This window comes from Electrophorus electricus, chromosome 23 (genome assembly GCF_013358815.1).
Source record: "Electrophorus electricus isolate fEleEle1 chromosome 23, fEleEle1.pri, whole genome shotgun sequence".
Classification (NCBI taxonomy): domain Eukaryota; kingdom Metazoa; phylum Chordata; class Actinopteri; order Gymnotiformes; family Gymnotidae; genus Electrophorus; species Electrophorus electricus.
Window position 1 is genome coordinate 3904851 of NC_049557.1, and position 25217 is coordinate 3930067.

At 37.8% G+C, this 25217-nt stretch overlaps 2 protein-coding genes and 1 long non-coding RNA gene across 6 annotated transcripts; 1 reads left to right on the forward strand and 2 right to left on the reverse strand.

Moving 5' to 3' along the window:
- Nucleotides 1-801: 801 nt before the first annotated feature.
- Nucleotides 802-6689, reverse strand: cdo1 (cysteine dioxygenase, type I). The gene is given in 6 exon segments (XM_026999730.2): nt 802-1635; nt 3738-3907; nt 4706-4729; nt 4732-4862; nt 5350-5427; nt 6470-6689. Coding segments are annotated over 6 exon segments (603 nt in total). The 5' UTR covers nt 6640-6689; the 3' UTR covers nt 802-1605.
- A 6693-nt stretch (nt 6690-13382) lies between these two features.
- LOC113571028 lies at nt 13383-15805 on the reverse strand. Of its 2 annotated transcripts, none has more exons than XR_003409953.2 (3): nt 15734-15805; nt 14867-14949; nt 13383-14676 (listed from the first exon to the last, which is right to left on the reverse strand). It is a non-coding gene; the product is annotated as an uncharacterized LOC113571028 (long non-coding RNA). The 2 variants fall into 2 exon arrangements; XR_003409952.2 differs by lacking the exon at nt 15734-15805 and adding an exon at nt 15548-15705.
- A 16-nt stretch (nt 15806-15821) lies between these two features.
- Nucleotides 15822-25133, forward strand: ap3s1 (adaptor related protein complex 3 subunit sigma 1). Of its 3 annotated transcripts, none has more exons than XM_026999778.2 (6): nt 15822-15995; nt 19410-19501; nt 19609-19720; nt 19859-19930; nt 20120-20227; nt 24551-25133. In XM_026999778.2, the coding sequence occupies exons 1-6, from the start codon at nt 15927-15929 to the stop codon at nt 24704-24706; spliced, it is 609 nt and encodes a 202-aa protein (XP_026855579.2). In that variant the 5' UTR covers nt 15822-15926; the 3' UTR covers nt 24707-25133. The 3 variants fall into 3 exon arrangements, with proteins under 3 accessions (XP_026855579.2, XP_026855581.1, XP_026855580.2); XM_026999780.2 differs by lacking the exon at nt 24551-25133 and adding an exon at nt 21823-23571; XM_026999779.2 differs by lacking the exon at nt 15822-15995 and adding an exon at nt 18959-19303.
- Nucleotides 25134-25217: the final 84 nt, after the last annotated feature.

Consider the following 25217-nt stretch of genomic DNA (forward strand, 5'->3'; position numbering starts at 1 on the left):
TGTCTTTCTGGGACACAGCTGAAAATGTAGACTATGGTAGGCTGAAGCTAAAAGCAGTGTTTTCATTTGACGTGCGATAACGGAGTTTGATACGTGACCAACTACTCCCTCTTCCTGGGCTCAAGGTTCTTGGGAATATTGACTTAGCTAGTAAAATATTTATGCTGCTTCCGATAAAAGCAAGCTTGTACAATCCATACTCTCCAGACCAGACTCTTACACAACTTTGGCTTTCACCAATTGTGGTAACACAGAATAACACATAAAAAGCTTAAGTGTTCTGGTCTGTGCTATTTCATACCTTCCTGAAGTTCAAACAATATTAAGCTCCAGGTGCAGAGATTTATGTGTTTCATAAGGGAATGCTTGGGTTGGTTGCTAAGGTTGATTGATCTATTGTGATGTGTGCTGTAAATTTTAAAAATGGTTAGGCAAAAAAAGGTGAGTGTAGGTGAGCCATGCAAGACATGTCTGGTATAGGCTTAAAAATATTAATTTTTCTTTTGTTTTGTACTGAGCTATTACGCTAATATTACTAAAATGTAACCTAATGAAAATCTATTTTGAGAATCTTATCTGCGCTCAAATCATCATGAGATAATTAAGCTAAATAACATAGTAAATCTAACTAATCTAATATTTCAGTAAAGGACTTTAAAATAGTCGGGATAGTCCATATTTACAACTTTATGTTCAAAGCTAAGTAATCATTTTAAACACCTCTTTCTAATCAAAAGTGCTGTGTTTTTATTCCTTATAGATGGGAAACACTTTCATAATTTAGTAATAAATATGGACAACTTTTATAGAAATAATATTTTATTGGTGTACAGTCAGAGCAAGAATTTTGTAGATCACAGCCGCTCTGCTGATAGAATAAGCATTATTACAGAAAAGGCTGTTCACGCAAACTTATAAATACCTCTACAGTTACAGCTTGAAATATTGTGATGAAAAACAAGTGTTATTCATGGTACCATTCACTACTTTATCTGCTGTTTAAAAAAAACTAAGAAAGAAACACATTTCTAATATAAGACTGAACTTGACTTTTAAATAAAGGGCATATCTCTGAATATGAAAGTCATAACATTATGTTAAAATTTTCTGACATGTAAGCTGACCTGGAAAGTCAACACATCTGCCAAAATAAAAAGTGATCTAATGTGTGTTCATGCATCGTATTGATCAAGGGCATCTTTACTTTGATGGGACCACAAAGCAAAACAAATGAAAACACCTTCATATACATTACATGATTTATCAAAACATCTTTCAGCCTCATTACAGTACAAAAATGATTACACAGGCCACAGACACTTAGGAATGCTGTAAGGAGAACGGGCTGTTTAAGCCTGTTAAACAGAGAACAGAGTCATGGCTCAGTGCTACCTAATACCATTCGTGTTCAGCAGTATTTATTTTTCTTTTGTCAAGATAACACTGGGTGATTAAACACTTTTTGAATTAGCACTGTCCAAATTCAATGTCCTTAGCAACAAAAAAAAAGTGTTGACTCAATATATTTTTTATTACCCAATATTGCCATGTCATTAATGATTCAATTTCCAAATTTGAGAATTCCATGTGTTGTCCTCTCACATCTCAGTTGTTTTCTTGTGAGACTATAGTTTCCTGCAAAAGACAATGAAGAAATAGTGAGTACAGGTGTTCAAATCTTGGCATGGCAAAACATAGGTACTTTTTATGACCAAGATGCAGAAACAACAAGAAAAAACATGTGAGGCAAGAATAGTCTGTTCAGATCCGTTCTTCCATATCTTATCAAAGGTTTGATGTTGCAACGCTCCTGCCAGACAGTAGTTTGGTCAAGGCGAGCTTATGCAACTTCTGAATGGAAGATAAGAACACTGTATTCGCAAAGGCTGCAGTGGATCGTCCACGGATCTGTTCCTCATTAGCTGGCAGCCAGAACACTGAGAGCAAGCGCTCACATGATGAAGGCATTAATCAGATTGCAGCCTGCAGAGGAAGCAGCTGTGTCATTACACATCTGGTAGTTTTTAAGATGAATTCCTAGAATTCCAATGTACACAGTGGAGATTTTGTGTTAAAAGAAAATAGAGCAAAATCCATAATCATTTTTGCATTGGTCAGTTTTAGATGCAACACAAGTAATTTGTTTCAGTGATGGGAAATGCAAAACTTTGCAATTTTACTATTTTCTTATGAAGGATTTTGCAGTAGTTTGCTGAAAATTCTGTCACTTATCTAGCCTAAAATGTAGTCTTGCTAAGACAGGTGATATTTACATAATCTATAATATCTTACAGACATTAAATGAATTGTGTGGAATTTTTAGTTAACCTTTACCAGACAATCGTTTTGATTATTTGCTCTGTATTGAGGAAAGTAAGCAACCATACAAATGGTAAGCGTAAAAAAGGTAATGTTCATCTGAGACTACAGTGGAATTTCAAAGGACTGGCTGTGCAAAAAAAGCACCCTTTTAAAGTGATCAAAAGCTCTGTAGCTCATTTTTGTGAGGCTTTTGAGCCGATGCATCCACTTTATTGTATGCGCACTATACATGACATCTCGGTGGGGGTCCCGAAGTCCCCCTGCATGACACTGCTAGGAGGCAAATGCCTTAGCTCAGGGTAGACCTCATATTTGTCTGATGAGCTGAAACTGATCCCTGTTTGAGGTCTTCAGCACCGGGTATAAGAGACTACTGATGCATTAGGACATCTATGACCAGTCCATTTCAGACAAAGGAACCCAACACTGCAAAAAAAGATTCTGTCAAGAATGTTTTTCACAAGTTTTTTTTAGTTTCCCTAATAAGGAGATGTTTGGAATAAAAATATAACCACCACTTACTCCACAATGTTCCACAATTCTTTCAAACATACAAAACAGAACCAAACTGCAATGATTCATGTTGTCGATGTGGTGATAATGTTCTAGACAGATACACATAAATCCCCAAAGCCTGATGCCGCATAGGTTCATGGGTCAATTAGTTTTAACAATTGCTAAACCTCTTTATATATCTATATGAATAACAGGTAAAAAGACATGTGCAACACCATTCAAGGGAGAGGTTCCATCACGGCTAATTTAGTTTTTATCTACTGCCCCGTCATTTTTTGTTTGATAATGCTCTTTCCAAATCCTGGGTGTACCTCTCCACCAATAAGACCATAAGGTTTAAATTGCCATGATACAGCGCTCATTTTGCAGGGTGATGTTGGCAATCATTAAGATCCCGCTTACCTTTATGTGTATGGAAATGAGGCCATTGACTAGAACAGAAAGGTCAGATACAGATAAGGCACTAACAAGCTAAGCACTGTGCCTGTTTTCCCTAATTACAAAGCTATTAAAAAGTTTACTTTGGTGATAACACAAGGGCAAAACTCTGCAGTGCAATATTTCATCTAAAACCATCTTTACAAATCTTTGCAGGTCACAATAACTGTGACCACTGTGTTTCAGGGAAAAGGTACAGCTATTTTATCATACCTGTATTAGAATAATGTATGTAGTACATGATTAAATGCACGAGTAGTTCATCATCTCTTGCTGTAATGCATGCCCTGTCTGCTTTTTTATGCCTTTTGCCTTTTTCACCATTTCATCTGGGTTTTCTCAAATAATTTACTGTTAACATTGATTCAATTCCTTTAGAGTTTTATCTGAATGCTTTATATGGTTATGTGAAGTGTGTGTGTGTGTGTTTTTAATGAGATGTAGCTAACAAATAGACTTACAAATGGCGTCCTCTCCCCAAATTTGCTCCAGAATGTCATTCTGACAGTATTCCTGTGGCCCGTTCGCTGGTCAAAGGTCTGGCAGTGTGAGAAGGGAGGGCTATACAGGTGCAAGCTGACTGCACATTCTGTGTGACTGACGTTCTCTACCCGGTGCAGGCCTATGGAATCTGCAACACACACGAATTCCATTGGAAGAATCCAAGAGAAGACATATTGATTTCACTTGGTACTATTGTCATATTTCACACTCAAGCAATAGAATCCTGCAATGAGTTGCAGCTTTAGCTGATATGGATATTGAAATGAAAATCATTTAAATTAACCAATTGATTTTATTTGTTCATTATATTTTACAGAACAAGTCAAAAGTTCAAATGCAACTTTTTATTTTTCTTATTTACGTCTTACAATAATAGTAAAGCCAGTGGACAAAAATAAGTAAACAAATAAATCTTTATACCTTATATTTCAGGTTTTTAAAAGGACGACAGCTCATTAGATGCTTTTCCAGTGGTATGGAGAGCACTTTTTGCTAAGAAAACGTTTTAAAACAAACGTAGAAATCTTTAGATAAAGATGTCCTTAAGATCAGGTGTGTTCAAACTTTTGACTTGTACTGCAAGTGCTCCAAGTTCTATTTAAATACTTCACTTCATATTTATAGTCTTAGTCATGTAATGAAATTTTTGTGCAACATTTAACGCTAGAAGAAGGGTTGGCATTGACTAGAATTAGTAGTGTATCAAATGACTGGACCTTCTTAGGAGCAGAGATATACTCATATTTTACTATACAGTATGTATAAGTATGTATAACTGAACACCAATTACCTTAACCTTAGAAAAATATAACAAAATGTTATAAATGGATTATTAGGACTATCTAAATTATTACACAAAAAGGCATTTTGGCTGGATATACCATTTTGTGTCATACTGCAGAAAGCCATATTAGGCAACATTAACCATTGATGTAAGCACACTGGTTTCCTTTAAGATTCGCTGAGATTTCTGGACCATGTCGCCATGGGCTTTACGATCAGGCCATTCGAACAGCGTTTCCTTCAACTGACCCTGGAGCAGCTTCAGGAAGCAGTGAGAGTCTGTGTGGTCATGGATACTACTGCAAATCGTGCACAGCACAGGCACAGTTAGAAAGAGAGAACGTTTGGGTCGTGGCAAATACAAAGTGCCCTCAGCATCTGACTCCATCCAAAACATGTGCTGCAATTGCTGTTGCATTAAAGAAAGTTATTTAACCTTACATGAAAATAGCCTCTGTGAGAAAAAACAAAAAGCACAGAATTGGCTGGAATTGCTAACTGAATGCTGAGTTAGAAATTGCAGCATTCCGGGTTAATGGCATGATATTTTTATGGAAACCTATCATTTCATGCTCACCAAGTATCTTAGTGGTCTAGCCCAATGAAGCATATAAGGTTTATGCTTTGGTAAGCAAGTATTTCTGAAGTTTTAAAATGTTTCAAATGATAAAAAATGAAGACCAGTTTGATGCAAAATCATGTCATAAAATAATTTTATATATGCTGATCTATGCATAGAACACAACAGTAAGTCATAGTATTTTAATGATGTCAACAGCTCCTTACCTGCCATGCCCTTCACCCCAACAGAGAATCATAAGGTTGAATTTGCCATTTCCCTCATCGACAAGATTCCTGGTATACCTGAAGGAACACATTAAATATCTCATAACATACATCTATTTTCTCACTCTTTAAGTTGCCAAAAGTTAGCTGCCACTCATATTCATGAATGTTGGCCAAAAAGCCAAAAGCAGAAAACACTTTAAAAAATAAACAAAAATAAATAAATAAATAAATAAATAAGAAATGAATAGGTAATGACTTAGAGATTTGGTTAATTTTTCAACAACTGTGAAAGAAACTGAAAATTTATCCGGCCAGTACAAAAACTTGGCCAAATGAATCATAGCTCACAAATGAGGCACTTGACATCCTCTGTAAATTAAAGCAATTACGCGCAAAAAGCCTACGCAAATTATATTTTTGTGACGTGGGATATTAATTCATGTTAAAGGTTGATTGCTTCTCAGTAAGACTTGTGCACTTGTTGGTGCAGTTCTGTAAATATCTGTCATTAAACTGGACATTCCCAGGAGTGTGTAGGACCCATTCTGCAGACTGCCCTGGAGAGTCCCACGTGAAGGGATTGCATAAATTGCACTGATGGCTCGATGTCTATGCTAATTTCCGAAAATGGAATAGAGTGAATAACAACTAAACGGTCCTCGGTTTATAAACATGAAAGCTGAGTTTTGACTGGAACATTCCGGTCCGGAACGCAGCAAACAGCGGGTGTGGTCGCTACTCCCCGGGCTGTGATTGGCGCCCCCATACCCGCCCTTTAAATTCCTCCTCTGTGAAGGGTTTTACTGAAGTGATCGGTATGACGTTGACAGCGCAGCCTGGCAATCTCGGAACATTTCCGCTCCAATAACAACACATTTGTGCAAACAGTTGGCTAGGATTGTCAGATAAAGCTAGCTTATCGTACAGTGCAGTGCCCCAGTTGAAAAAATAATTTAACTGCTTTTAAGAAACCTTTTTACTCATGCATAGCTCGGACTTACAATAGTGGTTTAACCTACTTTTCGTGAACGACAGATCTACTCTTCAACATCATTTATGGAAAACGAAATAATAGTAGTAGTAATAATAATAATAATAGTCATCTTTTTCATCTTACCTGTATTGGTCAAATTTTGCAAATTTCATCCATTCCTGAGGCTTACTTGCATATGCCTCCATAATGTTCTGCACTTCTTCCACGTTGATAATGTCATTTTCGAAGATTTTGTGTAGAATTTTAATAAGCCCGTCCAACGTCTCTGGCTTCACTAAACCGGCCTGCTCCATGCTCCACTCAGACGTCCGTCCTTCCAGGCTGGAGTGAATGAGCAATACTCACGTTTTTATAGACTTTGGCCAAACTTTAAAGGACTGTACCACTGTGCTGCAAGATGTAGTCTGTCTGTAAAACGATATCACGACGGGGAAAAAAAACAAAAACAAACTATTTAAGGTTTGAGTTAGATGTCTGCAGTGACCTACTTGTTAGTTTAAAATGGAAACTGAAGCAAGTTAGAGCTCATTCTTAAACAATGTATCACCCCTATCAGTTGGGTTAATCTGCATTCTCATTTTATGGGCTGCAATTCAAGTGCTCGTTGACCGAAATCTGGTTTTAAAAAGTTTATAACTGCAGATTACAAATAGTTTTCTGTTTTCCTTTACAAGTTTCTAAAATATTTTTACCTTTGGAGAGGACCGACTGCAACAATCCCTAGAGGGTTATTTTCTGAATGTATTTATTTTTTACTTGTACAAAAAAGGTAGTTATTTCCTTAGGGGAATTATAGCAATAAACCTATTTTACTGCACTGACTGGGTGAATGCTAGATGAATGTTAAATTGCAGATGCAAAGTACGTAAGGAACGTCCCAACAAATCAAGTTCCTTATGCCAAATTCCTTTTTTAAGTAACATGATAGTTGACGCAACGTCAAGATAATAACATTATATGCACAGCAAAATCACCAGTTTAATCAACTCCTGTTCATTTAACACATTAAAATTGTTTATATAATTGTGTTTTAACTTTTATCGATTTACAGTTAATTAAGGAATTCTGAACAGTGTTGTATAAACATTGAATAAAGATGAAACAAATAGTTTTGATTCCTCTGAGAATAATTATATTTATAGCTTTTTACTGGGTCAGGCTTATATTTGTGTTAAATGAGGTTGTGTTTTATCAGCGTACTTTAAGTCTGTGTTTTATTAAAAAAATAGCGACAGGAGCAACAATGCGAACCACGAATAAGGCCAGTTGTTCATTCTGCTCCATAATCCCAATTACACAACCGTGGTAATCGCAAATCTAAATTAAGATTCCTTAGCTGTGGTCCATCCCCGTCCGGTGTCCCCTGGAAATAACACTTCACACGTGTTGTCATTTAAAATAACGTATTTTCTGAATTTATATAGTGTTTATGAATCTGTATCACATTTCTGACATGTAGCGCCTGCGTGGTCATTTTGATCAATATGTTTTATATGACTGCAGCGCGATGGGTCTTCCCAGCTACCGTACTAAGAGTGTGAATAAGAGTCTGACTAGTATAGCTTCAGACACTTAAAGGGCCCCTATCACGGACAACTGAATTTCCCTCATTCGGTTGAGCTAAAGAATTGATGACCTGAATCAGGTGTATTTTAACTAATATTAATATAGCACTGTGACAAACCCTGTTCCAGGAGGTCCAGAGACCAGCGTGATTTGGTGATTGCATACGTAAACACAACTGATTCAACTTATCAATGAACTGCCAGAATAAGTAGGTGTTCTGTTGTTGAAACTTAAACATTTGTAAGTGGACAGTAAAGAAAAATATAAAATAAAAGACATCTAGGATATGGGCTCTTTTTAATAGAGGTAAACCAAATTTTCTTAAAGCATATGAAAAAACAAACAAAATTCTGGATGGTGTTGTTTTTACTTTCAGTATGTCATGTGAATTAAACCACTTGTCCACAGATTCATTCCATAATTCTTTATTCTGGATAAAATATAACATGAAACCATCAGACTTATCAGGATAATTTACTTATCCTTCATTTAAAATATTTTAACTCACATAATATTTATTAAATATTAATATATTATATGTAATAAAACATACATAAATACATTGCTCAAAATCATCTAGGGTGAATATTTGTAGCAGTGTACTCCAAGTTCACATTTTGGGGTGATTTTTACTTTAGAAGTATCCATAGTCAAATTAAAAGATTTATGAAAGTAGGTCTGACATTGAGATAAAATTCTCAGTAAATACCCAAACAACCTGATCTCAAGAAAACAGTCCATAATATCAAAGGAATAATTAATGCACACCTGAAAAAACTGCAGTGTGTTTAGAGTGAAATTTTTCTTGGTCCCATATACAGGATGAAGCTGTAAGTACGATTGAAAAGTCTCACAATGGATTTCAAAACTTTTGTTATTATGCATTACAAGGTCATCCTTACAAGACACATTCTGCACATATGCTTTATCCATCAAACACAAACAACAGAAATACTGTCCATCCAATGACTCAGTAAAGCCAAGAGGCACAGAGGCATTCCTAAACCATTCCATTTTTTTTTTACTTTCTCGTCATTGGACTATTTTTAGGGTGTGTAGGGAGTTCTTCCCCAGAGTTCATTGTGGGCATTACATTTACATTTACGGCATTTAGCAGATGCTATTATCCAGAGCGACTTACAAAAGTGCTTTTCACTTACTCATAGAATATATCCTAGTACAGTACAGCAGGTTAGAATCAAACATACCAGTGAACTAAAATACTGTAGAATACAGGAATGAATGCTGATACCTAGAAGTGCAACATACATAAGGTCTATCTTAAATAATGGTAAGTGCTATAAACAATAAGTGCTAGACTTTGTTAAACAACATAAACAATACCCTACAGTAAGTACTAAATAAGTTAGTCAATATGGGAGCAGTGTCAGTTTGTCCTATTCTGCAAATAGATGTGTCTTCAGTCTGTGTTTGAAGACTGCAAGGGACTCTGCTGTCAGGACAGCAAGTGGGAGTTCATTCCACCATTTTGGAGCCAGGACAGAAAATAGTCTCAATGCTTATTGTCCATGAGACCTGAAGCAAGGTATTTCAAGCCGAGCCGTACATGAGGTTTGAAGTATTCGAGGTACCGATCGGACTTTGACCATTGACCTCATGTATGAAGGGGCTGGTCCATTTTTAGCTTTGTAAGCAAGCATCAAGGTTTTAAATCTGATGCGTGCAGCTACAGGGAGCCAATGAAGGGAGCGCAGCAGTGGAGTAACGTGTGAACTTCGGAAGATTGAAGACCATTCATGCTGCTGCATTGTGGACAAGTTGTAGAGGTTTGATGACTCTTAGAGGAAGACTAGCAAGTAGCAAGATGCAGTAGTCTAGTTTTGAGATCTAGACTGCACAAGCATCTGGGTAACTTCCTGCGAGAGTAAGGGCCGAATCCCTTGTATGTTACAAAGGAGGAATCTGCAAGACCGGGATAGATTAGAAACATGAGTTGAGAACGACAATTGGTTGTCCAAAGTTGCGCCCAGGCTACGGGCATCTTCGGATGGTGATACCAGGGAGTTCTCAAAGGAAACCGTGAGGTCATGGTTAGGGCTGGGAGTACCTGGGATGAACAGAAGCTCAATTTTACTGGGGTTGAGCTTCAAGTGGTGGGCTGTCATCCATGACACGATATCAGTCAAGCATGCTGAGATACGTCTGGAGACCTGCGTGTCAGTGGGTGGAAAAGAAAGAAATAATTGAGTGTCATCAGCATAGCAGTGGTAGGAGAAACCATGAGAAGATATCACCAAGAGAACGAGTATACAAAGAGAAGAGAAGGGGGCCTTGTGGAACGCCAGTGGAGAGTCTACATGATTTGGATGTGGATCCACTCCATGTCACCTGATAGGACCGTCCATCCAGATAGGACTGAAACCATCTCCAAGCAGAGCCAGTCACACCAAGCCTGGAGAGAACAGAGAGAAGAATGTTGTGGTACACTGGGTCAAAGGCTGCTGAAAGGTCTAGAAGAATCAGTCATGGACATATGCTTTGCTCTGGAGCAAGAGGATTTTGTCTTGGTGCCTTGGGGTTGCATGTTGCTTGCTGTGCCCTGGGCTCGGTGCTGCGTTGCCCGCTGCATTCCTCCTGCAGGATGGCACAGCCGTGCATTCTTCAGGTAGTTGCGCTGATGTGACTAATGCGACCTATGTACATGCAGGCTGGGAGGTACACCTTCTGGCAAAGGTGGAAGCAAAATAAGATACTACTACCAAATGATCCGTTTCTCTAGTTTTACAATTGATGGGTGTGTGCTTGACCAGGCTGAGCAATATTTTATTTTTATTCTATAAACTACTGGCAGCATTTCCTCGAAATTCCAGATAAAAATATTGTATTTTAGAGCATGTTTTTTTTTTTTTTTTTTAATGAAAATGAATAAAATAACAAAACAGTTACAGAAATTTTAGACCACAAAAACACAACAGCAGTTTGTAATAATCAGTAACCTGTCATGTCCTTTACCCCAAGAGGGAGAATAAGGTTAAATTTGCATAAACCGGTACTCCCATATTTAAGCATTAATCCACTTAACTCAAAAGCAGAAAATATTTTACATTAATTTTACTCAGACAAACAAATGTATGCACATAAGTTAATAGCCCAGCTCAAATGGCTTAGACATATACACCACTTTATTAAAAACAATCATTTATTAGAAACTGTGAAATGTAGCCAATTTGTGTACAAAATATACACTATCTGTTAGCTATTCTCTACCTCTTCACCAATGGCCAGTTTCTGACCACCAGACTGCAGCTAGCTGGATATTTATTTTCAGTGGTTAATGTACTTGGCTTGTAATCGGAAGGTTGCTGGTTCAAGTGCCACTGCTGCCAAGTTGCCACTGTTGGGCACCTGAGCAAGACCTTTAACCTTCAATTGCTCAAACTCAGTCATAATTGTAAGTTGCTTTGGATAAAAGCATCAGCTAAATGCTGTAAATGTAAATGTACACACAAGGGGGCTGTTTCTGATCAAGTGGTATGATGTGGCCAGCAGGATTTTTTACTTGTTTAACAGATTTGCTCAGATTCTTTTCAGTATCTAAAAAGAACGTGAGATACCACACTACTGATTTGGAAACACTGAAAGCACAGCGCTCAGCAAGAGCACGACTCCTCTTCGTGCTCTTTTGGCTCAGCTCAGATTTACCGAGATCGCGCTCCTGATCGCACGTGCCCCGCATCCGCCTGTAAAGGGAACGTTCTGCATATTAATGAGTTTGTGCACGAATCATGAACGTCAAAGACGTCATATTTGTGAGACGACTGGTATTAAAAACCGACAAAATGGTAGCGCTAGTAACTCATGCATGCGTGCCGTATACGATCAGGTTGAGAAGTTTTAAAAAAGCCAGGCAACTTGGTTTGCTTTTTCAAATGGCTTGAAAATGCTGACGCTGTTATCCGGTGTCGTTTATCGCTAGGCTTTGAAATTCCCTGGAAATTATCTGTGCAGGCTGTCATGTAAATTATTAGTATAGTAATGTAAATGATCATACTTACGTTATTATGCGAGTGATGATACTTCTGAGCAATGCTGAATATAAGGTTTATACAGACTTTGATCAAACAACTTTTAAATGTCACCCATGCAGCCGAGACTGAGTCATCAACCTAAAGTCTGTTGAATAATCACATGCGACATATACAATTCAGTTTGTTGGTGTTTTGGTTCACTGCTTTGATTAGAGCCAGAGATCCATGTGAAAGTGACATGGACAACTTGTTACTAGTTACTCTAGTTCAATGGTATCTGAACTCAAATTTAGTGTACTGGCTAGGATTCATTCTATGAGTAAATGACTAAGCACGTTTATAAGTTGCTCTGGCATCTGCTAAATGCCAAGAATGTAAACGTAAAAACCAATGCCAATTCTTCAGTATGAATGTTTTTAAACCTTTCTATTAGTAGATATAGTTTTAGGTCTAGATGGTTGTTAAATAACTAAATGACTAAATGACTTATTGCATCAAGCAGAGAAAACATCTAAGGAGATTGCTGAAACTACTAAAATCGGGTTAAAAACTGTCCAACGCATTATTACAAAGTGGAAGGAGAGTGGTCGGATAAAAATCTTGAATGATCGTGATCGGCGATCACTTGTGTGGTGAAATCAAATCGTAGACAAAAAACAGTAGAACTCAGGGATATGTTTAATAGTGAAAGTAAGAGCATTTCCACACGCACATTGCGAAGGGAACTCAAGGGATTGGGACTAAACTGCTGTGTAGCCTTAAGAAAACCACTCGTCAGTGAGGCTAACCGGCAAAAACGGCTTCGATTTGCTAGGGAGCATAAAGATTGTACTCTGGAGCAATGGAAGAAGGTCATGTGGTCTGATGAGTCCAGATTGACCCTGTTCCAGAGTGATGGGTGCATCAGGGTAAGAAGAGAGGCGGCTGAAGTGATGCACCCATCATGCCTAGTGCCTACCGTACATCCTGTGGGGGCAGTGCTATGATCTGGGGTTGCTGCAGTCGGTTAGGTCTAGGTTCAACAATGTTATGTGCTCAAAAATGAGGTCAGTTGACTACCTGAATATACTGAATGACCAGGTTATTCCATCAATGGATTTTTTCTTCCCTTATGGCACGGGCATATTCCAAGATGACAATGCCAGGATTCATCGGGCTCAAATTGTGAAAGAGTGGTTCAGGGAGCATGAGACATGGATTTTCACACATGGATTGGCCACCACATAGTCCAGACCTGAACCCCATTGAGAATCTTTGGGATGTGCTGGAGAAGACTTTGCACAGTGGTCCAAATCTCCCATCATGAATACAAGATCTTGGGGGGGGGAGGGGGGGGGGGGGGGGGGGGGGGGGGGGGGGAATTAATGCAACTCTGGACAGAAATAAATGTGACATTGCAGAAGCTTGGGGAAATGATGCCACAGCAAATGCGTGCCGTAATCAACGCTAAAGGCGGTCCAACAAAATATTAGTGTGTGACCTTTTTTTTTGGCCAGGCAATGTATTTTACCTACATATTTCTTTGTATTTTATATTTTGGGCCAGTTAAAATAATTGTTGTTCTTTCAGCAAAATGTGATTTAATGGTTTATTGCTCAACACATGATGTTACTGAACCTTCAGTAATGTATAGCCTAGCAGTTACATTTCCTGTAACACTGACCGTCTTTTGCAGATAAACTGTCCCACTATAGCTGGAAAAACAGCTCTGTTGCAGGATCTATAATATCAAAATAAAAACTATATTCAATACAGTGACAATTATGAGTGTCCCCTTGTGCATCTACCAAAAAGTGCCCCACTTCAGTTTAGTTCACCCTACAATATAGCCTATATTTCTAACTACTCCTATTTTCAAAACTAAATTACCAAATATAACACACACAAAAAAAACAACTTTATAGGCATAAAATCTTGCACTAGGTGAAAGAAAGACAGCTAGATCAAGCAACACCAAGGTCACCGTGAACACCGTGGACACGAGTGTCTGACAGATGCTGTAAATGTAAAGACTGCTCACCCCCTGGTGATGGGAGACATGAAGTGGTGATGCAGGGTTCCTGTTGACGTCTAATGTCACAGTCGAGGTTCACTCAGCTGACCATGACTGTGCATCGATGCAGAGCTCAGAGCAAGCATCAAATTTACTGATGACGTGACTGTGGTGGGTTTCATTAGCAGGGATGACAAGTCATCATATGGAGAGGAGGTGCAATGGCTAACGGACTGGTGCAAATGTAAAAATATGTCTCTGTATGCAGACAAAAAAGATAGATGATAGTTGACCAGGAAAGTATGGAGCTGATCCCTCTCCAACAGATACTCTGTGGAAATCTTCACAAGCACCGAGTTCCTTGGTGTCCACCTAGCAGAGTACCTCACGTGTATTCTCAATACTAGCTCCATAGTCAAGAAAGCCCAGCAGCGACTATTTCCTGAGAAGGCTGAAGAAAGCGCTCTGCCTGCATCCTCACCATGTTCTTCAGAGGAACAACAGCAAGCATCCACAGCAGCTGTGTTCCTGCCTGGAATTTCTCCGTCTCAGACCGCAAGACGCTGCAGAAGATACTGAGGACAGCTGAATATTGGGGTGTCTCTCCCCTCCATCATGGACACTTACACCACACGCTGTGTTCACAAAGCTGTCAGCCTTGTGGATGATCCTACACACAAACATGTCTCTCTCCCACTGTCTGGGTAGATGTATTGAAGCATTTGGGCCCTCATGAACAGACCGTGCAACAGTTTCCTCCCCCATTGCATCAGGCTCTTCAACTACCAGAGAGTGAAAACAAATATTAAACAGGTTTCATATTCTGTTTAACAAATATTGTGTTCTTGTACTGTTGTTCCGGTTGTTCCCTCAATGACTACTATATGTTATAAGCATATCTGTTAAAATGTCACAGCATGTTACATCCATTCACATTGCACAAAGCTTTGTACTGGGTGGTGTATTTCATACTTAGTGTTTGCACTTGTGCTTCTCTTTTGTGTTGCACCATGGTCCTGGAGTGATGTCATTTCGATTCATGTACACTTATATAGCTGGAATGACAAAAGCCTCTTGACATTTGACTTGACGCAAGTATTTTTTTATACACAGACATTTCTATCTTTATCAGTTTGAAGTTCTTTATTGAGGCTAGTCTCAAGATCAAATATTTTAGCTCAGTGGTTATGATACTTGACTTGTACTCAGAAGGTTGCTAGTTCAAGTCCCACGCCTATGAAGTTGCCATTGTTGGGTCCCTGAGCAAAACCCTTAACCCTCCCTGCTCAAGTTGTATTCAGTCATAATTGTAAGTCAGTTTGGATGAAAGTGTCAGCTAAATGCTATGTTAATAAAAATTAGCTAGCTAGGTGTCAGAACATTAAAAAAAAATAGTTGACTCTTTACTGTAGTCAATCTTTAAACAGAAATATCACATTTTAAAATTAACTTGTGTTTTGCATTAAGCTTATCTTATGTTACTTAATACATATTCCTAGCTAAAAACTCATAATGATTAATCACAAAATGAAACATACTGATTTATATTCACATTCAAAATGATTCATATTGATTGCTTTGCCATGTATTAAGAGCTTGCACTTATGGAAATATTGCACCACTACTGATGAACTGAAACCTTTTAGCACTTACTGTTTGGTATTGTACTTGTTCGGTATCAACATTCCCATGCATCCAGCAGTAACCTAGTTCCCTACTATATTGGACTCTAGCCTACTTTGCTAGGATGCATTCTTTGCGTAGATGTCAAATCACGTTTGTAGCCAAGCAGCTCTGGATAAGCGTTTGCTAAATGATGTAAACGTAAAAGCGAATTACCCGAATGTTTTGTTTTTAAAAACTAGTTTCCTGCGGAAGGATCTTTAAAGCCGGCGTCACAAGCGTCATCTGTGTAGTCTTCCGCTTGTGTTGTTGAGTGTGGCTCAGGTGCGCGTGCAGACAGGTCGTCAGTATCTCGTCTGCCTCAACATCTTTACAGTTTAGTAGCTGTACTTGTTGACAAAGTGGTAACATGATAAAGGCCATACTGATATTCAACAATCATGGGAAACCCAGACTTTCGAAATTTTACGAACATTACGTGAGTATTAATTAACACAGAAACTAACTTGCCTTCTCCAGCAAACTATTGAATATTCACGTTAGCTGGTTAGCTAGCTAGGGTTATCTGGCTATTAGCTGTGCTTCCAAGCTAACCAGCTAACTGTTATACCCGTGATGTGAAAGCCTCATTTCACTTATTTCATAGTGAGGTAATGTTAATAAAATCAAAATATCTACCGTAGCTCGCTGGTTTTAGATGGTGCTCAATTTGCTAGGTGGCTAGTTAGCCACCTTTGAACTATAACGTTAGCTAACCTAGCTAATATGCATAATAAATAGGCAACTTGTGTGAGTGGACTTTGCTAAGATAGCTAGCTAGCTGTCTCTAAAACTAACTGTCACCTTAACGCTACCTAGCTAGTTAGGTTAGCTAAGCAAAATAAAGATTATGTTCGAACCTTTATATGAAAAGATTTGTCCATCTCCGTATCATTAGTTTTGTCTGTCTAAAACTCTAGCCACGTAGCTATATAGCTGTGATGTAACTTATCATGTGAGTGTGTAATGACCACACGCTACAGCTAACTGGCTACAGTTGTCAGCTCGCTTTTGCTTATAAAACACGGTGAGTATTTGTTAGAGTAACCGAATCACTCTTACTAAGTACTTTATTTGATAAGTGCTATTACATGGAAGGCCATTCGTATGCTTGTTTTGTATAAATGTCTGTGAACTAGCTACTTCTTTAATCTGTCTAACCTTGACTTGCAGCTGTGACAAGTCAGTTACGCGGATAAGTCAGCATACCAGGCTTCAAAGCTGCGTTGAACAAACAGTTGTAACTAGATAGTCATTCGTGGTAGGCATTGCTAACTTTTAACTGAATAATTTATATTTGCGTGTTACATTATCCTGATAAAATATTAAGGAAGACTGTCGTTTTACTGTTTGGTAGCTAGGGTGATCTTGTACTCAGAATACGCCTGCACTGCACTGAGTGATGTGGGATTTAGCCTTGTGATTCACTTGTGCTTAGTTCAGTGAAGTATTCCCTTCAGCTTCTTATGTAGCCTCATTTTTAAAATCAAACAGGAATATCCAGCCAGGTCTGTGTTTTAAAAAGACAGTAAATATTTATTGATTTTCAGTTGACTAAGGTAAAATAAGTTATCCTGTATTTCCCAACACAATGTCCTTCAGCATTTCATGTCAGTTGTGTTTTGATTGTGATTATACTATATATGTTCGTCAGCTTATTTGTATATGCTCTTTCTTCAGCTGCAGTTATCACTCTCCTAGAGAGATTGTGTTCCTATCAGGTCTTCTCACTGATATAAACTTGAATATTTCTATTTAGACTCATAAATTACCAGGGTGTTTTTTTTCTTTCACATGCCTTCACAAATTCTTTTGGACCTTATGGTCTTGTACTGCTACAAACTGCTGAATAGTAAATGTGATTTACCATAAATCAAATCAAGTATTTGGCTTAGCCAATATAAAGGGGGGGGGGGGGGGAGAAAGCTAAATATGGGAGTTAGCAATTACACTCTTAAGGAGGTGCACTGGCATGTTCTGTTCAGTGAAGTTTACATGAATAAAATCATCCTTTGTCATAACTGAGCTGTTTTGGTTATGGTTTTGGGCATGATGGAGGGTAACATTAAACAAAAACACACATGCCCAGTCCTTAAGGTTTGGAGAGGCGCAAACATGTCTGTCATGTAGGTTCCACATGACATTTGAAAGCTTGTAGTAGGCTACTGTTAATGTTTTTGTATCACAGCTTGATGCATGACCTTCTTAGAAACAGACTAATAACCCTGCTGAGTAATGGAGTCTAATTACTAATTACTAAATAAACGACTATACTGTTGACACTATTGGCATGATATTATTTTAACGTCTGATATGGAGACATGATGACAGGTCATTGGGGTACATGGGGCAGCAAGGAGCGGCTGGGTCTGTAGCTGCTTGCTCTACTTTCAGGGAGAGGAGTTTTTATATCAGAGTTGTATAGCTAAACGTTTTTGTCTGAGGGCCAAACCTGAAATAGTTAATAAAGTAGCCGACTATATATGCGGGTGAATCTAGATGGAATGGAATTACTTTTTTTCCACTGAAAAAGTGTAAGAAAGTTTTAACCTTTTGCTGGCCACCTGGGCTCACACTTTATATTGCTACACTTGACCATTTAAAAAGAAAATTGACATATTAAGCCATATTGCTCAAAGGAATAGATAAACTTGCATGATCTTCAGGTTAACCAGTGCCTGCATAGCAGTATATATGATATAAATATGTTGATAATTAGTTATAATTTGATATACTAATTTAATTTTGATCAGACTGTAACATAACTAAAGTTACAGATCACCTTTACATTAGTATATAAAGCCAGAAGCGTCAGTGAAACTTTACTACTATACCACACTCACAGGCTGCTATAAGAAAAGATTGATTATAGTTTAAATTTATCTTAATTGTTACCTACCCTGTCAATCAGTATACCTTTAGAAATTAAGCAATGCTGTAACAAGTAGACCATTTGCTACGATTTGATTTCTGTTTTTTTTTGTTTTTTGTTTTTTGTTTTTTTTTGTAAAGAGGTTTATATGTGACATACAAGTCCAGTGGCATAAGATGGATGTTAAATTATGGGCTACAGGAATTCAGGCTAACTGTAGAGACATTTTATACAGAGGGTTTTTCATCTGTGTATTAGTATGATATTACACAAGACACTGTACATGCACTGTAGCCTAGTGTTTTGTGCCCATCCTCAGACTCTCCTGTAAATATAATACTACTACTTTGCATTTAATTAAAATTTATGGCTCGTTTTCTTTTTACTTTGGATTTTAAAATGCACATTGCAGAGTTGCACAGAAATATGTATAACTCACTGGATTAAGTTGCCCCTAATGATCCTGTATATGTAATCATCTTGCTAAAGTTTTGAATGCTAAATAAATATATCTTAATCATCTTGTTGTAAAACATGCAATTAACATGCCAAAGCAAGTGCTGTTTTAAAGTATGTCATTAGAACAGGCCATTTGTGGATTTTCCCTGTTTACATTAAATGTGTACATTCTGGACTTGTAATTAATTTGCATGTAAGCAACTCTAATGTCGATGACAGATGAGGGCTAAATATGTCCCTTGTATACACAACATGTAGGCTTCAAACTTGAGCAGCCCTCACCTCCTTTGGGAGGACTTGTGGACGAGTGCAAACAGGTCCGCCTGCTGGCTGGATTAGAGCTCTGGGCCTGGCATGTGCCTCCAGGGTCTGGACAAGAGCAGAAATAGGCACTTCATACTGGTCTTTTACTGATGGTTTGTTTGTGTAGCATTAATGTTTTATTCATTCAAACTTTCTATCAAACCTGCAAAACATTCAAGACATGTTCAGATGTTAAATTGTTTTTGCCTCCTAACCCAGAATGAAGACATAGAACAGCAGATCATCAGAGAAACGTTCCACCTGGTGTCGAAGAGGGATGAAAATGTCTGCAATTTCCTTGAGGGTGGACTGTAAGGATTGCAACGTTTTGAGCATGGAAAAAACAACTTTTTATGTTAGTGATGTTATTGGCTGCAATGCAGCAGCTATTAAATAACTTCTCCTTGTGTCCACTCAGGTTGATAGGTGGATCAGACAACAAACTGATCTACAGGCACTATGCCACACTGTACTTCGTCTTCTGTGTGGACTCAGCGGAGAGTGAACTCGGCATTCTAGATTTAATCCAGGTCCTTTTGTTTTTACATTTTAAATTTAAATTAATTATGTGAACATTAACGACTTTCCTTGCTTAAACAGTTTCACTTTGTTTATGCTCGTCATTGCATTGGATCTAATTTCAGAATAAACTCTCTTTTTCTTTACAGGTGTTTGTGGAAACGCTGGACAAGTGTTTTGAGAATGTCTGTGAGCTTGACTTAATTTTCCACGTAGACAAGGTAAACTGTGCTGGAGAAGATAGGCTCCTCTAGACAGACTCTGGTACACAGTAATATTGCATACCTACGCTGATTGAATACAATGTCCACGGTTTTAATTGTTGGTAGACATAGAACTTTAAAAAAATATATATTTGAAACTCCCTGTATGCAGTTTTCAGGGTTTGTCTTTGTCTTAATTTTTCCCAGGTCCACCACATTCTGGCTGAGATGGTGATGGGTGGTATGGTTCTAGAGACCAACATGAATGAGATCATCACACAAGTGGATGCTCAAGTCAAGATGGAGCGGTCTGAGGTAAGAGTGATGTGGCTGTGCAGCTCCACTCTAGGTATGTGCAGGCATGTCTGTGTGTGGACTGCATGTGTGAGAATGCCCTTTTGTGATGCCTTCTGTTCTCTGTGTCTGTGGCTCTATGGCCCACTGCTGTTGCTATGCCGCACCGTGTAAGCTCTTCTCAACTGATAGACAGTCTGTAAAAAGGATTCGATCACAATGTCCATGACTGGTATAGAATTCTGATTCCATGCAAACACCTACATGAGTACCACATCGTTTCTCACTGATAGTGTTTCATCTATATGGAACAGAGCTGCACCATCAATAAAACATGCATTTAAATTAGATTTCCTGTTAGTCTCCACAGAGAGAATATTTAGGAAAGCTGTGGTTTGGGGTTGATGGGATGATATAAGGAAACGTGACAAGATTTGATGGTTAAAGTCAGACTTTTTTCAGTTGTTAGAATGATTTATCATTTTAAAGCTGGTCTGACAAACAAGCACTTAAAAACTTAGCTCTCTGCTGTTGCTTAACAGGAAATGCAGAACTCTTCTTGTCTAAAATTTTGGTTCCAAATATGCTTAATTGTAATATTGGCATTTTATTTTTTTCCCTTGAAGTTATGATTTTGCTTTTGGCTTATAATGTATTTTATAGGGCCGGTTTCCCGGACACGGATTAAGCCTGGTCTTGGTCTAAATTTCAGTGAATCCCCATTGAAAATTCTTCTTAGTCTAGATTTCGGCTTGGTCTGGGAAACTTGCCCCTAAGGTGTTAAGTGATATCCTGATGTGATGTTTTATCTTTTAATGTGTTGAGGTGTTGATCAGTATATACAATTATAGCTTCAGTTAATAACCACAAATAACCATAGCAAAGTTCCTCAATATTTTGTCTAATCAAGTTTTCTCCTGATATGACTAGCTTGAAAAGTAATGTGTGTACCTTTCATAAATAAAGCTTTGTGTAATTTTATAGGCTGTTTGTTACTTCCCATTGGTTTCAAATGAACAAAAAAAAAATTGATGGTCTGATGGTTTCATTAAGCTTAGATTTTATTTTTGTGATTGCATGTTGGAAATATGTAGTAGTCTAACCTGTAGTATAGGTTTATTATACCAAGTGGCCAATTTTGTTGACAACTGAATCATTCTCAGCATCTTTGACTGTATCATAAACATCAAATCTACTTGATCTTGCTCTCTTTTGATGACCTAGCCTAGACCGCTAACAGTGAAAATTACTTGAAATGCATTTATCTCTTGTAATTGAGATCAAATTGCCAAATGCAGTGGGATATTTTTAATAAATTAGGCAACTCTCCCTGCAGTTTCTCAAAAAACAAAACAAAACAACAATTGTTATATGGCAAGGTTGTTAAGTCACTAGAGACCTACAGTTGCTTTTTCTAACATTTTGGTTGACTAACTCTTTACAAACTACTTGTTTAATGAGTATTAACTGATCTGTTTGTTTACTTTTTCCTGCGGTCTAAGATAGGTTATGTCACTCTTTAGGTGCTACAAACTGTAATTACTTGTCTGCTTTAACTACCATTCCTCATTCCTCTTTTCTGACTTTCTCTAGTTCTTTCCATTCTCTTTTTGCAGACGTTTATCTTTCAGTCCCCCAGGCAGGACAGGTAGACCCAGGTACTGCGCTGAATTCTGAACCAAGTAATTGTACACAAGTCATCCTAAGGGCGAACATTTAGATTCTCCAAAGGCACAAACTGCATTTCTGTAGACTTGGGGCTCCATTTTTATGTTGTTGGTGTGTCTGATTGGTGATAAAGGGCAAGTAGTTTGCTTCTTGGAAATCCTGCATTCAGGGATGCCTGCTATGAATAAGTTAAAAAATCAGACGAAGGTTACAATACTTTATTCATGATATTTGAATGAGGGCATTCATTACTGTAGCTGTGATTTGTACAGCAGTGTAATAATGTAGGCAATGTTTCAGTATGCTCACAATGATTTTGTGTGTGTTCACTGTAAGCTTTAGATGCTGAAGTCATGCTGATATTATGCCTAGTGATCTTTTTTTCTCACTCTCAGAAAACCTAGAGTAATTTTTCTGTGCTATGATACTTTGGTGCTAATTTACAATCTAGGAGCACTGTTCTTCTCACTATAACTATAGAACTGAAAAATTGTAAAATGGTGCCCAAAGACTCTGGATTTCTTTTCTGTTTGAAGCATCAGTGGTTTTTTAAATGGTGTTCGTTCTCAGGTTTACATGGTAGAATGCAGCAGGTTTGCCTTTAATTTTCATCTGAAACCTCCTAGCAATTACTGAGAATACCTCTCATCCATTTGTAAGTAGATGTCACCATAGCATAGTTAGATTAGAAGCTAAATACACTTCTTAATTGATTCATCGTAATTGGTAAGTACTATGCACATCTGTTACGTTGATTACCACCCAGGCTGATTGTTGACAATACTTGTGAAGATATCAATTTGTAGTAATATCTGGTAATGACTGACTGACTTGTAGAAACATCCATGTTTGTCTAATTTTCACTTTGTTCATCATTGTAAGATAACATGCCACCAGTCTTACTAAATAATTGTAAAGAATGGAATTCTCAAACTGGTCTTGCATCCTTCCAGTCACAGCTCTAGTTGTACCATTCCTGGCTCTAATCAGCTCTAATCAGTCCTACCGACAAACTTCATAGATATTACAGTCCGTCAGTTCTTACCAGTCTTCGTTGTGTCTGTATCTTTGTTAGTAGTTGTAGCTCCATTTTAGTTTGACAATTTTAGTTTTGTCTTTCTACATTTGTTGAGACTTTTAATGCATTCCTGTCCAAACTAAGTCGTAAGTGTAAAGGACAAATATTGCAGTATACAGTATTTTGAGTTGTATTTTTCATTGAAACAAAAAGGGTTTTGACCAAATGTGTTCTGATGAGCTATGCTTGGTAAAATGACAAGGAATTTCAATTAATCTTTTGTTAGTAATTGTCTGTCAGCTGACACTCTCAGTATTCACTGATGCATGAAAATGCACAATTGTTCACACACTAATGCTAATTTTAAAGGTTTACTTTTAGCAACACATACACTGACCCTTGCATGAACTGAAAAATGTTACCCAAGATCTTATTATTCATGCAGGAGCAGCCCATGACCATTGTAAAGGTCTCACAGTGGTGGTTCTTCTATCTACCAGTGTATTCCACCACCATGTATTCTGTCATGTGCAAGAGACTTGTCTGTATTTTTATGGGCTAAAAATATCCTGTTGTTGGAGTGCCCCATCTTGACTCCTCTGTGAGGATTAGGACTGTGAGGATTAGTAATTCGGTATTTGAACTGGCTCGTATGTAGGCTTGCATCATAGAATAAACATAATGACTCAACACCCAGCATTCAAGGCATTTCACAATTTAACACATTAGCCGTTTCAAATGTGTGGTCTCTTAGAATAGCTGCACTGAACATAAAGGGATTATTCTGCTGCAAGCAAAAACATACTGTAATATTTTTATCTTTTTAATGTTACTGAGCAGATGCCTGATTTTGGGCAATAGGTAGGATCTGTAGCCTGATTTTGGGCAATAGGTAGGATCTGTAGCCTGATTTTGGGCAATAGGTAGGATCTGTAGCCTGATTTTGGGCAATAGGTAGGATCTGTAGCCACATGCCATCGTGGGGGAATGGCTCGTTTAATTTCTTCAGTAGGCTCACCTTGTCAAGTCACGATTAGTGCAGTCACTTTTCTTCCCCCTTTTCCCCCACTTCTTCTTCTTTTGGTGTTATTGGGTGCATTAAATTCATTTTATCTTCTATTATATATTGAAAATATTTTACATGGTCTTGGAGATTAGCTAAAATAGTCCTGGAAATGTGCTTGGCACCAGGTTACACATACAATCAAAATGTAAATGTCAAGATTCATCTTAAGTTTACAGTGCCTCATTTTTTCTTCATCACTTTCCATCTCTCTGCATTGCCCTGTCCTATCTTTTGCATACCAGTTCCTCAATGTAGTCCCAGAAAACTCTCCCTCTAGGATGTCTTTTCATTTAAAAAAATCCCCAAATCCTTTGATCGTTCTCATGTTTTGTATTTCCGTAGTTAAAGTTTACTCTGTCTTCCTCTGATTAAGATATGTCTTAAATGACCTGGGTGATGCATGTGCATATTGAGCTATGGGAACAAGAATGCCAACTCGCACACATGTAATGTGCTTCGCATTTTGTGTGATGTCGAATGTGTCTGTGCAGTGTGAAGGATTGAGTGTCTGTATTGCCTGTCATTTATATGAAAAACATCTCAACAAGATTTAAGCATGACTAAGTGTTTTTGTGTGTTTGTGTGTGCGCAGGCTGGCATTGCAGGAGCTCCTGCACGTGCTGTGTCTGCAGTAAAAAACATGAACCTTCCAGAAATGCCCAAGAACATCAACATTGGAGACATCAGCATAAAAGTGCCAAACTTACCAAACTTGCCAAACTTGCCAAACTTGCCCTCTTTCAAATAACAGAAGGCAGCCCACTGCCGGTCTGGACAAGTGTGTAGGTTGAAATGTGTTTACCGAACTCAAAGCAAGTAACTTGTTACTTCAGCGGCTATGAAGGTACCGTGTGATTCCGATTGTATTGCTCTTGGTTGTGGAGTGTCCTCTTTTTTTACTCTATGAAAATGCAGTATTTATTTATTACATTCCTTCACCTCTTACGATGGTGTGCCCGTACAAATTGGCTGCTACAGTATTCGAAGATCATGTCTTTATAGTACTTTGTACATCAGACTTAAAAATATAATTCAGTATGGAAATATCTAAATAATACTGTATAAGCTCAAATGATATTACTGGTATTATATTGTATCTAATCAGAATATTTTATATATAATTTATCTTTTCTTACTCAATGATTTTATTTTAGCTAGTGCATGTGATTTTTTTTCCTTCCTTTTCACAGCAAAATAAAGTAATGCATCATTTTTGTTTGTAACTATTTTTATTTTATATATATATATATATATATATA